Source organism: Tursiops truncatus, chromosome 2 (assembly GCF_011762595.2).
Source record: "Tursiops truncatus isolate mTurTru1 chromosome 2, mTurTru1.mat.Y, whole genome shotgun sequence".
Lineage (NCBI taxonomy): Eukaryota > Metazoa > Chordata > Mammalia > Artiodactyla > Delphinidae > Tursiops > Tursiops truncatus.
Genome location: NC_047035.1, coordinates 37866450 through 37882053, shown reverse-complemented (window position 1 = coordinate 37882053; position 15604 = coordinate 37866450). Strand labels below are relative to the sequence as shown.

The window sequence follows — 15604 nt, the reverse complement described above, 5'->3', positions numbered from 1 at the left end:
ACCATTTGTAAAGCTAATTCAACAATAATACTGTAGCTCAAAGTGATAGTTCAGATCAGTGATCCAAAAGCTAATTAAACTGTGTCTATCAGCAAATTAGCAACCACACCCCTTTAAAAGAGCAGTCAGGCGGTGCTCCATTAACTTCCACAAAGAGTGGCTTTCATTTAAAATTCATTACTTCACTGCTTGAACGACCATGTTTGTTTCATAAACATTGTCTCGGGATAAAGCCAATGACTTTACCTACGCCTGAAACAGAAATCAGTCTGGCGAAAGGCACCATATAAAACGGGTGAATCTTAGTCACCCAACTATTAATTATAAGGACATTACATTAAGTAATCATAATTATATTCTGTGCATCACATTAAAATCGCTTAGAAACTCAACCAAAGCCCGATGATAATGTATTACTCCACGAATAGTGTTTACTTTAGGTTCCAAGAAAGGTATTCTATTAAAATAGAGTTTGACGACTAAGTCTGAAGGTTTCCCCCATTGTTTCATTATTTTTTTAAAAGCTAAAAAGGGCCTGTTTGCGGGTACTGTGAAAACCTGTGGGAAGAGAGGTTTGGGAGGGGAACGGCCAAATTCAAATAACTGCAGACAGCAACAACGGCTCGGAGTCCTTTAACTCCCCTAGGCTGAGCCGGGCGAGGACAGGGACCCTTACCTGCCAGCGGCCATAGGTGAGGAGGATCATGGAGATGGGTATGGCGGTGCCGGACATGGCATGGGTGGAGGGCATGCTGTACTCTGAGTTGTAGAAAACCTCCAACTTGACCACGGGCGGCGAGGCGGGCCGCGGCCAGCGGATGATGTCCTTGGTGCACTGGCCCAGGTACATGGCCAGCACCCAGATGACCACGAGCCTCCGGCCCACTAGGGCGTCCAGGTTCCAGATCCAGAAGGGGAAGAACAGGATGTAAAAGAGTTCATTGCCCAGCTCCGTGCCGAAGCAGAACAGGTAGTAGAGAGGCATGTTGCTCACGTGGGCCAGCTGGCCCTCCTCGCCCGTCAGCGAGTTGCGGCGCAGGACCCCCGCGCGGCGCTGCGAGGCCGGGCCCAGCTCGGTCGCCCGCCCGTTCCGCACGCCGTTGGGGGCGCCGCCGCCGTCTGGCTTGGCTGGGCACTGATTGCGGTCGCTCCCGGGCGGCGGGGGGCCTCCGGACGCCCCCAGCTGCCGCTCTCGGCGCCTGGATTCTCCGGCGAGGGGCGCCTCCGCCTTCTCATCCTCCCTCGGGTCGGCGGCAGTTGTGGCGGTGCGGCTCACCGGCGCTTCCACCCCGCACAGCCGTTGGAAACGAGCCACTTTCTGAGGGTCCTGCAAACTGCCGACCAGCTGGACCAGCCGCTGCCTCAACGACATGATAACGGGACCGCGCGGTCCGCGGGCCGGAGGACGGCGGCGGGAGGGTGGACCGGCCGCCGGTGCAGCCCCGATCTGTCTCTGCGCGCCTCGCCGGCGGCGCCTCCCTCCACCCGCTCGAGTCTGCCGGGTGACGGCGCCACAGGCCTCAGCGGCCGCGCGCCCCCGCCCCGCGCGTCCCCGCCCCGCGCGCCCCTCCTTTGCCGCGCGCTCCGCCACTGCCCGCGGCCTCCACGCGCCGGCGCGCGCCGCGCCCCGCCCCGCCCGCATGGCCACTATGGAAGGGGGCCCGGCCGCTTGGGTCCGCCCCGAGCTCGCACGGGCGGCGTCAGGGCGCCTGAGGCTCGGCGGGGCCGCGGCCTTGAGGTTCTCCTTATTAATACCCACCAGGCGTCGCGGCGCTCGGCGGGCGGGACTTTGCGCGTCCTCCTTCTCCAACTTCAGCCCTCGTTCCCCGCCAGCTGGGGTTGCTGGCTTCTCTCGGTCCAGCGTTGACTGGGAGAGGCCACGATCCTGGTGCCAGGTTCGGCGGTGCCAGTGGCCAAGCACCCGGACGACCTGTTGGCACAGAATCAAATGGTGAATGAAGGCTAAGTAACCACCATGCGCCCGGAATCGTTCGACTCAAGGAATAACAAGTAATTACGGAGCTGTCCCTGACGGTTGGTGTCCTGAAAGCCACGTGCTAGTTGACTAGTGGTGACAAGAGTAGATATAGATCCCAGGACAATAGCGTGTCATTGATTGTCAAAAGTTCACAAACAGCTGAAGTAAAACCAATAAATCACTGAAGTAGTAATTAGTGAAAGGGTATTGTGCACACACCAAAAAACAGTTTGCAAACTAGAATCACTCAAACCAAAACATGGAGTGAGGCTCAGGGATATAGTGTTATAAAGCAGCTTATATAGTGAAAAGGCCGTGACTGTTTCTTCTTCATAGTGATTGGTTAAAATAGTAGAATTTTCAGTGGTTACCTCATATCAACCGTGAGAAACAGTTCAAGTTTTGTTTATAATTTCCAAAGGCATAAGCAAGACATGACTAAATTGGTTTTGTCTGCCCAGGGAATTTTCAAGACTGGCCTTTGTTTGGTTTTAAGAGATCACAGTTATTATTGATTTACATATAGAATTTCCTTTTAGTAAATTCTAATAGCTAGCAGGGTTGCACAGAAGATACATAATTGGTGGCTGAACACAGGGTGTAGATTTTTGAGTTTGATAAGGCTGGTTGAGAGACTTAACTTTCATGTTTCACAAGTTACAAACTTGACTTCTAGAAAGAATGGTTTTTTATCAGAAGGGCTCTGAACTCTAATTCCAGGAAGTTATTTCAGGTACGGTGAATGTCTATAATTTTAAAATTTGAACTTCTTCCAAGAAACAGCCTGGAAACTTCCCCTCCCTTACGTCATTAGAAATATTTTCTTCTTTCCCAGGGAGAATTATTCTCCTTCTCCCACTCCACTTGCCAGGCCGTGGCCATGGAAAGATGAATAAATCATCAACCGTGCGCTCAAGTTGCTCACAGTATAAATGGGAGACAGAGAGAGATCCACCTCTGGAGTACAGAGCAGATGGTAAGTGCTACAACTGAGTCATAAACAACATGCTCTGGAAAGAAGAAACAAGTTGACTAGGGACAGCAAGAAAGGTGTTAAGAGGTGATCCAATTGAGCTGGATCATAATTGAAGAGCAAGATATGAATAAGTGGAGAAGTCCATCTGAGGAAGAGAGAAAATGAATAAAGACAGGGGATGGAAATGTGCAAAGATGTATTTGGTAAACAATTAATAGCTCATAGAATACAGAGTAGGAAGGGTAAGTGGCTGGAATGGGGTTAGAAACGGAAGATAGGACCAGATTGTAAAGGCTGGGGATTTTATTTTGTAAGCAGTGGGGAGCCATCAAAGGCCTTTAAGCTAGGCAGTGACACCAGCAGAACTGTGCTTTAGAAAGATGACTAGGAAGGAAATCAGCAATGAATTGCCAGAGGTTAGAGACCAAAGGCCAGGTAAATCATTAGAAGATGATTACAGTAATCAGGCGAGAGAATGAGCGCCTGAACTAGAATCGGGTTCTGGGAATTGGAAGGAAGGGATTTGAAAGGATTTCATTTGAATTCAGAGATCTGCAGGCAAATAATAGTCCATCCCTGATTGGAAATTATTGTGTCTAATATTGAGACATTTCTAATCTAGTGAGGAAGACAAAACATGAGAAAACATGCAAGTATATTCAAAGATGTAAAGCCAGGCATAATAAACAGTTCTAGGAAGTGAGATACAAGCAATCACTATGTGGAGTGAGAGGCAGAGAGGCGGCATTGGGTTAGCTGTGACTGGTTCTGTGAAACAGACATAGTCAAGGAGCAACTGTGTTCGTAGAAAGAAATGTCGAACAGTCTCAGTGAGGCACTTTACACGTGCTTTTCTGTGAAAATAATTTGTTTGTAGGGGAATTATTCAGATTTATCCAAGAAATTTTTATTCTGGGCATTAGTCTAAAGATAGCAGAAAAAGAGGAAAATATATAAAACAAAGTAGAAGGTGATCTTTACAGATCTTACTCTATTTGAGGTGGGGGTCCTGATAAACCCATCATAAATTGAAAATATCGTAAGTCAAAAATGCATTTAATACACCTAACCTACCCATCATCTTAGCTTAGCCTAGCCTACCTTTAAACATGCTCAGAACACTTACTTTAGCCTACAGTTGGCCCAAATCACCTAACACAAAGCCTATCTTATAATAAAGTGTTGAATATCTCATGTAATTTATTGTATACTGTAGTGAAAGTGAAAATCAGAATGGCTGGATACAGAATGGTTATAAGTGTCTCAGCTGTTTACCCTTATGATCTAGTGGCTGACTGGGAGCTGCAGCTCCCTGCCCTGCCCAGCCTTTTGTACTGCATATCCCTAGCCCTGGAAAAGATCAAATTCAAATTTGAGGTATGGTGTCTACTGAATGTGTAATATTTTGCACCATCATAAAGTCAAAAAATCTTAAATCGAACCATCACATACTGGGGACTGTCTGTGTATTCCATGGCCAAATTATGACTCCTTCAGCACTGGCAGATTTTATCAGAATGCAATATTCCCTTTAAAGGCAATGGAGACAAAAATGATGGGGAAATGGGAATTTGGCCTACGACTGCACTAAAGAGGAAAAAGAATGCAAGTTGTTAAGAGGCTAACACTGTCCTGCTGGTGCAATAAATCTGTTAATGATAAGGACAAAGTCTAAGCTGGAAACCAAAACACCACACTGGAAAGAATAGTAGTTTTGGTGGATGCTATTCACATTCAGTCTGAACTTTTTATAATAGAATATCTTAAAACTTAACAGAAATTTAACTATATCAAAAGATTCAAACTTAAACATTCTGTGGCAAGCATTTTTATAATAAAGCATAAACATTTTTTAAAAGAAAAAAATATTGCTCCCAAGTAAGGATATGACTATATGGGTGTGATTCAGTGTCTTGCCTGCAAGGCCAAAAATGTCTTAATCCATGTCCCACAATCAACATGTTAAACAAATTTTGTTATATCCCTCTCCCTCTGTACTTCAGTTTAACTTTATGCAATATTGAAACATAATTTTTGTTTTGAATTTTATTTTATTTATTTTTTTATACAGCAGGTCCTTATTAGTCATCAATTTTATACACAGTAATGTATACATGTCAATCCCAATCACCCAATTCATCACACCACCACCCCCACACGCCCTGCTTTCCCCCCTTCGTGTCCATTCGTTTGTTCTCTACATCTGTGTCTCAATTTCTGCCCTGCAAACCGGTTCATCTGTACCATTTTTCTAGGTTCCACATATATGCATTAATATACGATATTTGTTTTTCTCTTTCTGACTTACTTCACTCTGTATGACAGTCTCTAGATCCATCCACATCTCTACAAACGACCCAATTTCGTTCCTTTTAATGGCTGAGTAATATTCCATTGTATATATGTAACACATCCTCTTTATCCATTCGTCTGTCGATGGGCATTTAGGTTGCTTCCATGACCTGGCTATTGTAAATAGTGCTGCAATGAACATTGGGGTGCATGTGTCTCTTTGAATTATTGGTTTCTCTGGGCATATGCCCAGTTGTGGGATTGCTGGATCATATGGTAATTCTATTTTTAGTTTTTTAAGGAACCTCCATACTGTTCTCCATAGTGACTGTATCAATTTACATTCCCACCAACAGTGCAGGAGGGTTCCCTTTTCTCCACACCCTCTCCAGCATTTATTATTTGTAGATTTTCTAATGATGCCCATTCTAAGTGGTGTGAGGTGATACCACATTGTCGTTTTGATTTGCATTTCTGTAATAATTAGTGATGTTGAGCAGCTTTTCATGTGCTTCTTGGCCATCCGTATATCTTCTTCGGAGAAATGTCTATTTAGGTCTTCTGCCCATTTTTGAATTGGGTTGTTTGTTTCTTTAATATTGAGCTGCATGAGCTGTTTATATATTTTGGAGATTAATCCTTTGTTGATTCATTTGCAAATATTTTCTCCTATTCTAAGGGTTGTCTTTTTGTCTTGTTTATGGTTTCCTTTGATGTGCAAAAGCTTTTAAGTTTCATTAGGTCCCATTTGTTTATTTTGGTTTTTATTTCCATTACTCTAAGAAGTGGATCAAAAAAGATCTTGCTGTGATTTATGTCAAAGAGTGTTCTTCCTATGTTTTCCTCTAAGAGTTTTATAGTGTCAGGTCTTACATTTAGGTCTCTAATCCAGTTTGAGTTTGTTTTTGTGTATGGTGTTAGGGAGTGTTCTAATTTCATTCTTTTACATGTAGCTGTCCAGTTGTCCCAGCACCACTTATTGAAGAGACTGTCATTTCTCCACTGTATATCCTTGCCTCCTTTGTCATGGATTAGTTGACCATAGGTGTGTGAGTTTATCTCTGGGCTTTCTATCTTACTCCATTGATCTATGTTTCTGTTTTTGTTCCAGTACCATATTGTCTTGATTACTGTAGCTTTGTAGTATAGTCTGAAGTCAGGGAGTGTGATTCCTCCAGCTCCATTTTTTCCCCTCAAGACTGCTTTGGCTATTTGGGGTCTTTTGTGTCTCCATACAAATTTTAAGATTTTTTGTTCTAGTTCTGTAAAAAATGCCATTGGTAATTTGATAGAGATTGCATTGAATCTGTAGATTGCTTTGGGTAGTAGAGTCATTTTCACAATACTGATTCTTCCAATCCAAGAACATGATATATCTCTCCATCTGTTGGTGTCATCTTTAATTTCTTTCATCAGTGTCTTATAGTTTTCTGCATACAGGTCTTTTGTCTCCCTAGGTAGGTTTATTCCTAGGTATTTCATTTTTGTTGCAATGGTAAATGGGAGTGTTTCCATAACTTCTCTTTCAGATTTGTCATCATTAGTGTATAGGAATGCAAGAGATTTCTGTGCATTAATTTTGTATCCTGCTACTTACCAAATTCATTGATTAGCTCTAGTAGTTTTCTGGTGGCATCTTTAGGATTTTCTCTGTATACTATCATGTCATCTGCAAACACTGACAGTTTTACTTCTTTTCCAATTTGTATTCCTTTTATTTCTTTTTCTTCTCTGATTCTCATGGATAGGACTTCCAAAACTATGTTGAATAATAGTGGTGAGAGTGAACATCCTTCTCTTGTGCCTGATCTTAGAGGAAATGCTTTCAGTTTTTCACCATTGAGAATGATGTTTGCTGTGATTTTGTTGTATATGGCCTTTATTATGTCGTGATAGGTTCCCTCTATGCCCACTTTCTGGAGAGTTTTTATCATAAATGGGTGTTGAATTTTGTCAAAAGCTTTTTCTGCATCTATTGAGATGATCATATGGTTTTTATTCTTCAGTTTGTTAATATGGTTTATCACATTGATTGACTAACGTATATTGAAGAATCCTTGCATCCCTGGGATAAATCCCACTTGATCGTGGTGTATGATCCTTTTAATGTGTTGCTGGATTCTGTTTGCTAGTATTTTGTTGAGGATTTTTGCATCTATAGTCATCAGTGATATTGGTCTGTAATTTTCTTTTTTTTGTAGTATCTTTGTCTTGTTTGGTATCAGGGTGATGGTGGCCTCATAGAATGAGTTGGGGAGTGTTCCTTCCTCCGCAATTTTTTGGAGGAGTTTGAGAAGGATGGGTGTTAGCTCTTCTCTAAATGTTTGATGGAATTCACCTGTGAAGCCATCTGGTCCTGGACTTTTGTTTGTGGGAAGATTTTTAATCACAGTTTCAATTTCATTACTTGTGATTTGTCTGTTCATATTTTCTATTTCTTCCTCGTTCAGTCTTGGAAGGTTATATGTTTCTAAGAATTTGTCCATTTCTTCCAGGTTGTCCATTTTATTGGCATAGAGTTGCTTGTAGTAGTCTCTTAGGATGCTTTGTATTTCTGTGGTGTCTGTTGTAACTTCTCCTTTTTCATTTCTAATTTTATTGATTTGAGTCCTCTCCCTTTTTTTCTTGATGAGTCTGGCTAATGGTTTATCAATTTTGTTTATCTTCTCAAAGAACCCGCTTTTAGTTTTATTGATCCTTGCTATTGTTTTCTTTGTTTCTATTTCATTTATTTCTGCTCTGATCTTTATGATTTCTTTCCTTCTGCTAACTTTGGGTTTTGTTTGTTCTGCTTTCTCTAGTTCCTTTAGGTGTAAGGTTAGATTGTTTATTTGAGATTTTTCTTGTTTCTTGAGGTAGGCTTGTATAGCTATAAACTTCCCTCTTAGAACTGCTTTTGCTGTATCCCATGGGTTTTGGATCATCGTGTTTTCATTGTCATTTGTCTCTAGGTATTTTTTGATTTCCTCTTGGATTTCTTCAGTGATCTTTTGGTTATTTAGTAATGTATTGTTTAGCCTCCATGTGTTTGTGTTATTTACATTTTTTCCCCTGTAATTCATTTCTAATCTCATAGCGTTGTGGTCAGAAAAGATGCTTGATATGATTCCAGTTTTCTTAAATATACTGTGGCTTGATTTGTGACCCAAGATGTGATCTATCCTGGAGAATGTTCCATGCATAGTTGAGAAGAAAGTGTAATCTGCTGTTTCTGGATGGAATGTACTATAAATATCAATGAAATCTATCTGGTCTATTGTGTCATTTAAAGCTTCTGTTTTCTTTTTTATTTTCATTTTGGATGATCTGTCCATTGGTGTTAGTCAGGTGTTGAAGTCCCCCACTATTATTGTGTTACTTTCAATTTCCTCTTTTAGAGCTGTTAGCAGTTGCCTTATGTATTGAGGTGCTCCTATGTTAGTTGCATATACATTTACAATTGCTATATCTTCTTCTTGGATTGATCCCTTGATCATTATATAGTGTCCTTCCTTGTCTCTTGTAACATTCTTTATTTTAAAGTCTATTTTATCTGATATGAGTATTGGTACTCCACCTTTCTTTTGATTTCCATTTTCATGGAATATCTTTTTCCATCCCCTCACTTTGTCTCTATGTGTCCCTAGGTCTGAATTGGGTCTCTTGTAGACAGCATATATATGGGTCTTGTTTTTGTATCCATTCAGCAAGCCTGTGTCTTTTGGTTGTAGCATTTAATCCATTCACGTTTAAGGTAATTATCAATATGTATGTTCCTATGACCATTTTCTTAATTGTTTTGGGTTTGTGTTTGTAGGTTCCTTTCTTCTCTTGTGTTTCCCACTTAGAGAAGTTCCTTTAGCATTTCTTGTAGAGCTGGTTTGGTGGTGCTGAATTCTCTTAGCTTTTGCTCGTCTGTAAAGCTTTTGATTTCTCCATCGAATCTGAATGAGGTCCTTGCCGGGTAGAGTAATCTTGGTCGTAGGTTCTTCCCTTTCATCACTTTAAGTATATCATGGGACTCCCTTCTGGCTGTAGAGTTTCTGCTGAGAAATCAGCTGTTAACCTTATGGGAGTTCCCTTGTATGTTATTTGTCATTTTTCCCTTGCTGCTTTCAATAATTTTTCTTTGTCTTTAATTTTTGCCTGTTTGATTACTATGTGTCTCAGCGTGTTTCTCCTTGGGTTTACCGTGTATGGGACTCTCTGCTCTTCCTGGACTTGGGTGGCTATTTCCTTTCCCATGTTAGGGAAGTTTTCGACTATAATCTCTTCAAATATTTTCTTTGGTCCTTTTTCTCTCTCTCTTCTCCTTTTGGGACCCCTATAATGTGAATGTTGTTGCATTTAATGTTGTCCCAGAGGTCTCTTAGGCTGTCTTCATTTCTTTTCATTCTTTTTTCTTTATTCTGTTCTGCAGCAGTGAATTCCACCATTCTGTCTTCCAGGTCACTTATCCGTTCTTCTACCTCAGTTATTCTGCTATTGATTCCTTCTAGTGTGGTTTTCATTTCAGTTATTGTATTGTTCATCTCTATTTGTTTGTTCTTTAATTCTTCTAGGTCTTTGTTAAACCTTTCTTGCATCTTCTGGATCTTTGCCTCCATTCTTTTTCTGAGGTCCTGGATCATCTTCACTATCATTATTCTGAATTCTTTTTCTGGAAGGTTGCCTATCTCCACTTCATTTAGTTGTTTATCTGGGGTTTTATCTTGTTCCTTCATCTGGTACAGAGACCTCTGCCTTTTCATCTTGTCTATCTTTCTGTGAATGTGGTTTTTGTTCCACAGGCTGCAGGACTGTAGTTCCTCTTGCTTCTGCTGTCTGCCCTCTGGCGGATGAGGCTATCTAAGAGGCTTGTGCAAGTTCCCTGATGGGAGGGACTGGTGGTGGGTAGAGCTGGCTGATGCTTTGGTGGGCAGAGCTCAGTTAAACTTTAATCTGCTTGACTGCTGATGGGTAGGGCTGGGTTCCCTCCCTGTTGGTTGTTTGGCCTGAGGGGACCCAGCACTGGAGCTTACCTGGGCTCTTTGGTGGGGTTGGTGTGGACTCAGGGAGGGTTCATGCCTAGGAGTACTTCCCAGAACTTCTGCTGCCAGTGTCCTTGTCCACACGGTGAGCCACAGCCACCCCCCCCCACCTCTGCAGGAGACCCTCCAACACTAGCAGGTAGGTCTGGTTCAGTCTCCCCTAGGGTCACTGCTCCTTCCCCTGGGTCCCGATGTGCACACTACTTTGTGTGTGCCCTCCAAGGGTGGAGTCTCTGTTTCCCCCAGTCCTGTTGAAGTCCTGCAATCAAATTCCACTAGCCTTCAAAGTCTGATTCTCTAGGAATTCCTCCTCCCATTGCCAGACCCCCAGGTTGGGAACCTCACGTGGGGCTCAGAACCTTCACTCCAATGGGTGGACTTCTGTGGTATAAGTGTTCTCCAGTCTGTGAGTCACCCACCCAGTAGTTATGGGATTTGATTTTACTGTGATTGCGCCCCTCCTATGATCTCATTGTGGCTTCTCCTTTGTCTTTGGATGCGGGGTATCTTTTCTGGTGAGTTCCAGTGTCTTCCTATTGATGATTGTCCAGCAGCTAGTTGTGATTCTGATGTTCTCGCCTAAGGGAGTGAGAGCATGTCCTTCTACGCTGCCATCTTGGTTCCTCCTCTGAAACATTCTTAAGACTTGTGTTCTATAAAGGTAAATGTTGCTGTCATTTCTAATGGAACTTTCCTAAAAGTAGTGGGAAAACACAATATACAGTCTTAACCTTGGTCATTTTACCTTCAACAGGTAATTTATCATATTGAGTTGTGATAAATCATTGATTCAGCTACTTTTACAATGAGTTCAAAGAACTTTATCATTAGAAATGCACCTTCTAAGTAATTTATGTTCAAAACTATGTTATACTGTATTGTATACTTGAAAGTTGCTAAAAGAGTAGATCTTAAAAGTTCTCATCACAAGAAAAAAAATTGTAACTATGTGAAGTGATGGAAGTTAACTAAAATTGTGGTAATGATTTTGCAATATATACGTATATCAAATCATTATGTTGTACACCTTAAACTAATACAATGTGCAATGTGAATTATATCTCCATAAAACCCCCTAGGGTGGGGGAAACTGTGTTACTTAATAAGAAAATGATGATATTCATTTTAAACTGAATATTCATTATAATTAATTTATTTTCTTTTGTCTACCAGGAACCCAAGTTAATTTCATTCTTTTTTTTTTTTGTTTAGAATTTTAAAAAAAATTTTTATTGAAGTATAGTTGATTTACAATGTTGTGTTAGTTTCAGGTGTACAGCTAAGTGATTCAGTTTATATATATATATATATATAAAACTGAATTCATATATATATATAATTTATACATATATGTGTGTGTGTGTCTATATATATATTCTTTTTCAGATTCTTTTCCATTATAGGTTATTACAAGATAGTCTAGTTCCCTGTGCTATACAGTAGGTCCTTGTTGTTTATTTCATATATAGTAGTGTGTATATGTTAATCCCAAACTCCTAATTTATCCCTCCCCCTGCCCTTACCCCTTTGGTAACCATAAGTTTGTTTTCTATGTCTGTGAGCCTATTTCTGTTTCAACTTAATTTTGTATTTGTTAAACTACAGAATTTATATGTTGCAAACTATTTACCATAAATTATTGCTATTACTGGAATATTTTTGACATGTAGATGTCATTACATAGCACTTATGGCATCAATAAGTGGTCATTATGAATATTTTTGAAAGATTAAACCCATGTTTATTAACTTCATATAACCTAATGGTTTTATCCTGCATCTTTGATTAGTTTTATATTTCTCAAAAATAGGATTTCTTTTGAATTCTCAAAAAGATACCTATCATACCACAAAGGTAAAGAAAATGTATGACAAATATAGATAAAATTTTATAAGTAACAGTTAAATTTTTTATCCTCTACATTTTCTATGCCCCAGCCTTTCAATCACTTTCTCCCAAAGAAAGATTCTATGGGAAAAATACCTTATAGAAAAATGGTCTGAGTGTATCTCAGTCAACAAATTAAATGGCCTCTCACCCACTTTGTTTCTGGTGCACACAGGCTGAGATCACCATGGAATTTTTTTCCTTACCATGCAGACCATTTGCACTCAGGTTTATTTTACCCCAATTCTGTAGTACTTTTTTTAAATCATTTTTTTCTCCCTAATATTTTACTTTGTTTGTTAACATCTCTCTTTGCAGCTGTACTTTTTTGTTGTTGTTGTTTTTTGCAGTACGCGGGCCTCTCACTGTTGTGGCCTCTCCCGTTGCGGAGCACAGGCTCCGGACACGCAGGCTCAGCCATGGCTCACGGGCCCAGCCGCTCCGCGGCATGTGGGATCTTCCCGGACCGGGGCATGAACGCGTGTCCCCTGCATCGGCAGGCGGACTCTCAACCACTGCACCACCAGGGAAGCCCCCCATTCTTTATTCTTAAATCAAGTTTAGTTGACAAGGAAGGAAGGAGCATTCTAGGAAGTGGTTGAAGATTTACATTGTAAAGTGGGGTTTCAGAGTCACAGTTGACTCTATACAGGAAATCTATAATGGTTGCTTCAACCATAACAAATTCTGTGTTTATCTTTTAGGTTCAACATAATCAGTTTCTACCTTAGCAATCCAATGTTATTTCCAAGGAACAAGGATGAAGCCTCCATTCCAGTCAGGCTTGTCTTTCATTCATAGACCACTTACATCACTAACTCAGAGCCTCCTTTGCCTACCTGGAACACTGGCTTTCTTTCCTTCTACCTACCAATATCATGCCCCATATTCAAGGTTCATGTGAAAGAAAGTGAAACTGCCACAGATAGCAGCAGAAACAAAAGGTCTCAAAGACTCCTGCCAAGGTTTGAGCCCCTCCTCCCAGTTGTTCCTCAGGCCACCTTTGCTGCCCTGTCTTTCTGCATGCTTGACTGTTCAGTTCTTCCTTGGATTTCATGAGCCAATAAATTCCCCTTTCTATTTAAATTTGTTTGAGGTAGGTTTTCCAATTTTCAAATCAAATATAATCAGGCAGGTAGTTAGAGGCAGAGTTAGAACTAGAAGTCAGATCTGATTGCTAATCTACAGCTTTGCTGACAATTTTTTGTTGCTGCAAAACCTCTTGCTGTCCCCCAGAGGCAAGGCCCTGTGCTGAGCTTCTAATTCCTTTTTATTTCCAGTAACAAAATGCTGGGAGCAAAATTGACACTGAATAAAGAGTTAATGAGTTACTATAAACGTATGCAGTTATGGAAAGAACACTATCTCGATTCAGAAGAGCTAGATTTGGGGCTTGGATCTGCCACTGACTTCCTCTAAGATTGTAAGATCCTAGGCCAATAAATCACTTACAACTTCAGAGGTACAAATCCTCATTGCAAAGTGGAGAGAACAAGAGCCTTATAGGATTATGGAAAGGCTAAAATGACATTATATAGGTAAGAAATTTTTTAACTCTTAAGTGAGTTAATCACAGAATATACCTTGGAAATTTTATTTAAAGAACTGAATCTGGTATATTATCATTTTAACATCACCGTACAAATATCCGTCATTATCTCAAACTCAGCATATTCAGTTAGAATCATTGTCTTCTTCATACCTCTGGCTCCATTCACCACCCCCTCAAATCTCTTCCCTGCTTTAAAAACTGCTTTTTGAAAGGCAAACTGGATCACAGTTCTATCCTGCTTAAAATCCTTCCTTTTTTCCCTGTGGCCTTCAGGATAAAATTCAAATTTTACTTTGGCATTCCCGAAGGGCTAATGTTAGATATCTCAGGATGCAAGAGGAAAAACAGGTGATTGAGGTCTAGTCTATCCAGAGCTTTGGTTTTACAGAGGCTGTTTGGCTACTACCAGACTTTTTGTTGTCTTCTCCCCTCCCGCCATGAGGTATGCAAGCTAAGGAGACTGTTGACAGGCAGAGTGAGGGAAGCCAGGTGCTATTCAGGCCTCATATACAAGGTCGTCATCATCCTGCTCCTGCCTCTCGCTCCTACCACTGCCCTGATACCCTCACTCTATATTTAGTTATTCTGAAATGAATTGCTCTGAATATTTCATTCTCCCTTGTGCCTCTGTGTCAGTGCTCTGTGTCCGTTCTCTGTGTCAGTTTATGTTATTTCTGTCTTGAACTCACTTCCTTCCATCTCTCATCTGGCTGAGTCCTTCAAGACTGTTTCCTGGGCTTCCCTGGTGGCTCAGTGGTTGAGTATCTGCCTGGTGATGCAGGGGACGCGGGTTTGTGCCCCGGTCCGGGAAGATCCCACATGCCGCGGAGCGGCTGGGCCCATGAGCCATGGCCCCTAAGCCCGCACGTCCGGAGCCTGTGCTCCGCAGCGGGAGGGGCCACAGCGGTGAGAGGCCCACGTACCGGAAAAAAAAAAAAAAATACTGTTTCCTATACGAGAACATGAATTAGTTGAAGACAGGAATAATATCCTTGATTTCTATATACCTAGCACCTAAATGTTGTCAACCAAAATATATGTGTGTGTGTGTGTGTGTGTGTGTGTGTGTGTGTAATAAAATATAGAAGGCTGCAAATAAGAAAAAGGTGTATTGGGGGTCTTAAGAATTGCAATTCAGAAGATACAGATTCAGGTAAAACCAAAAGAGTGTTTCGGGGAAGAGAAGGAGTCAGGAGCTTATAAAGGCAAAAGCCACAAGGCTGTACTCTGACATAAGAAAGGAAATATTTGTCCTCAAGGGGTAGGCTCTCCCAACTTTTTTTAGGGTCCAACAATTACTTTGAGCTCCTGGGCAGATTTTCTAGATGCCTTTGTCAGGACAATAAGTGGTCAAAAGGTCAGATTCCCTCCAGGCAGAGACATGCATAAGTCACATTTCCTCAGTGGTCTCCTGGCTCCATTTTAGAGAGCTCTCCTAGCAATACCAACTCTATTTTGACTTTCCTCCCACAGTGTTTACTGAATAACTGAATGAATACATATGAGTGAGTGAACTTTAGAAATCCATTCCTACAGAACTCTCCTAGAAAGACCCTGAAGCCTAAAGAGATTGTTAAAACGTATATGAACTTGATTATTTGGCTTTGGCTCATTCCCAGCACAGCTGTACGTTGTAAGAGGTCATTCCCTTGTCTGTTCCTATACAAATCTTTGAGAGACCTGATGATCCTTAGAGATGACACAGATCAATTCAAACCAGTGTGTCCAGTAACTATTTGGTAACAAATTCCTTGGAATTATTTGACTTAAATGATCACTAGAGGGAACAATAAAGTGAAAGCTTTTCCTTTTTGGATACCCAATTTTGATATTAAAGTTAATATTTATTGGATCTTGTTATGTGATGTGTACTATTTGATATGCTTTACAAATAGTAACTAATTTAATCT

At 41.1% G+C, this 15604-nt stretch overlaps 1 protein-coding gene and 1 long non-coding RNA gene across 4 annotated transcripts in view; one reads left to right on the top strand and one right to left on the bottom strand.

Moving 5' to 3' along the window:
• Positions 1-1540, bottom strand: part of SGPP1 (sphingosine-1-phosphate phosphatase 1) — a 36203-nt gene extending 34663 nt beyond the window's left edge. Inside the window, exon 1 of one of the 2 annotated variants that reach the window (XM_073800411.1) lies at positions 677-1540. In XM_073800411.1, the coding sequence (XP_073656512.1) occupies positions 677-1372 (696 nt within the window). In that variant the 5' untranslated portion in view covers positions 1373-1540. The remainder of the gene's footprint in view (positions 1-676) is intronic. The other variant, XM_019923005.3, reaches the window with a different exon arrangement.
• A 107-nt stretch (positions 1541-1647) lies between these two features.
• LOC141277965 (uncharacterized) overlaps positions 1648-15604 on the top strand; it is a 37321-nt gene continuing 23364 nt past the window's right edge. The window contains exons 1-2 of one of the 2 annotated variants that reach the window (XR_012329954.1): positions 1648-2010; positions 2814-2954. This is a non-coding gene — a long non-coding RNA (uncharacterized lncRNA). Of the gene's footprint in view, positions 2035-2813; positions 2955-15604 lie in introns of both variants that reach the window. The other variant, XR_012329955.1, reaches the window with a different exon arrangement.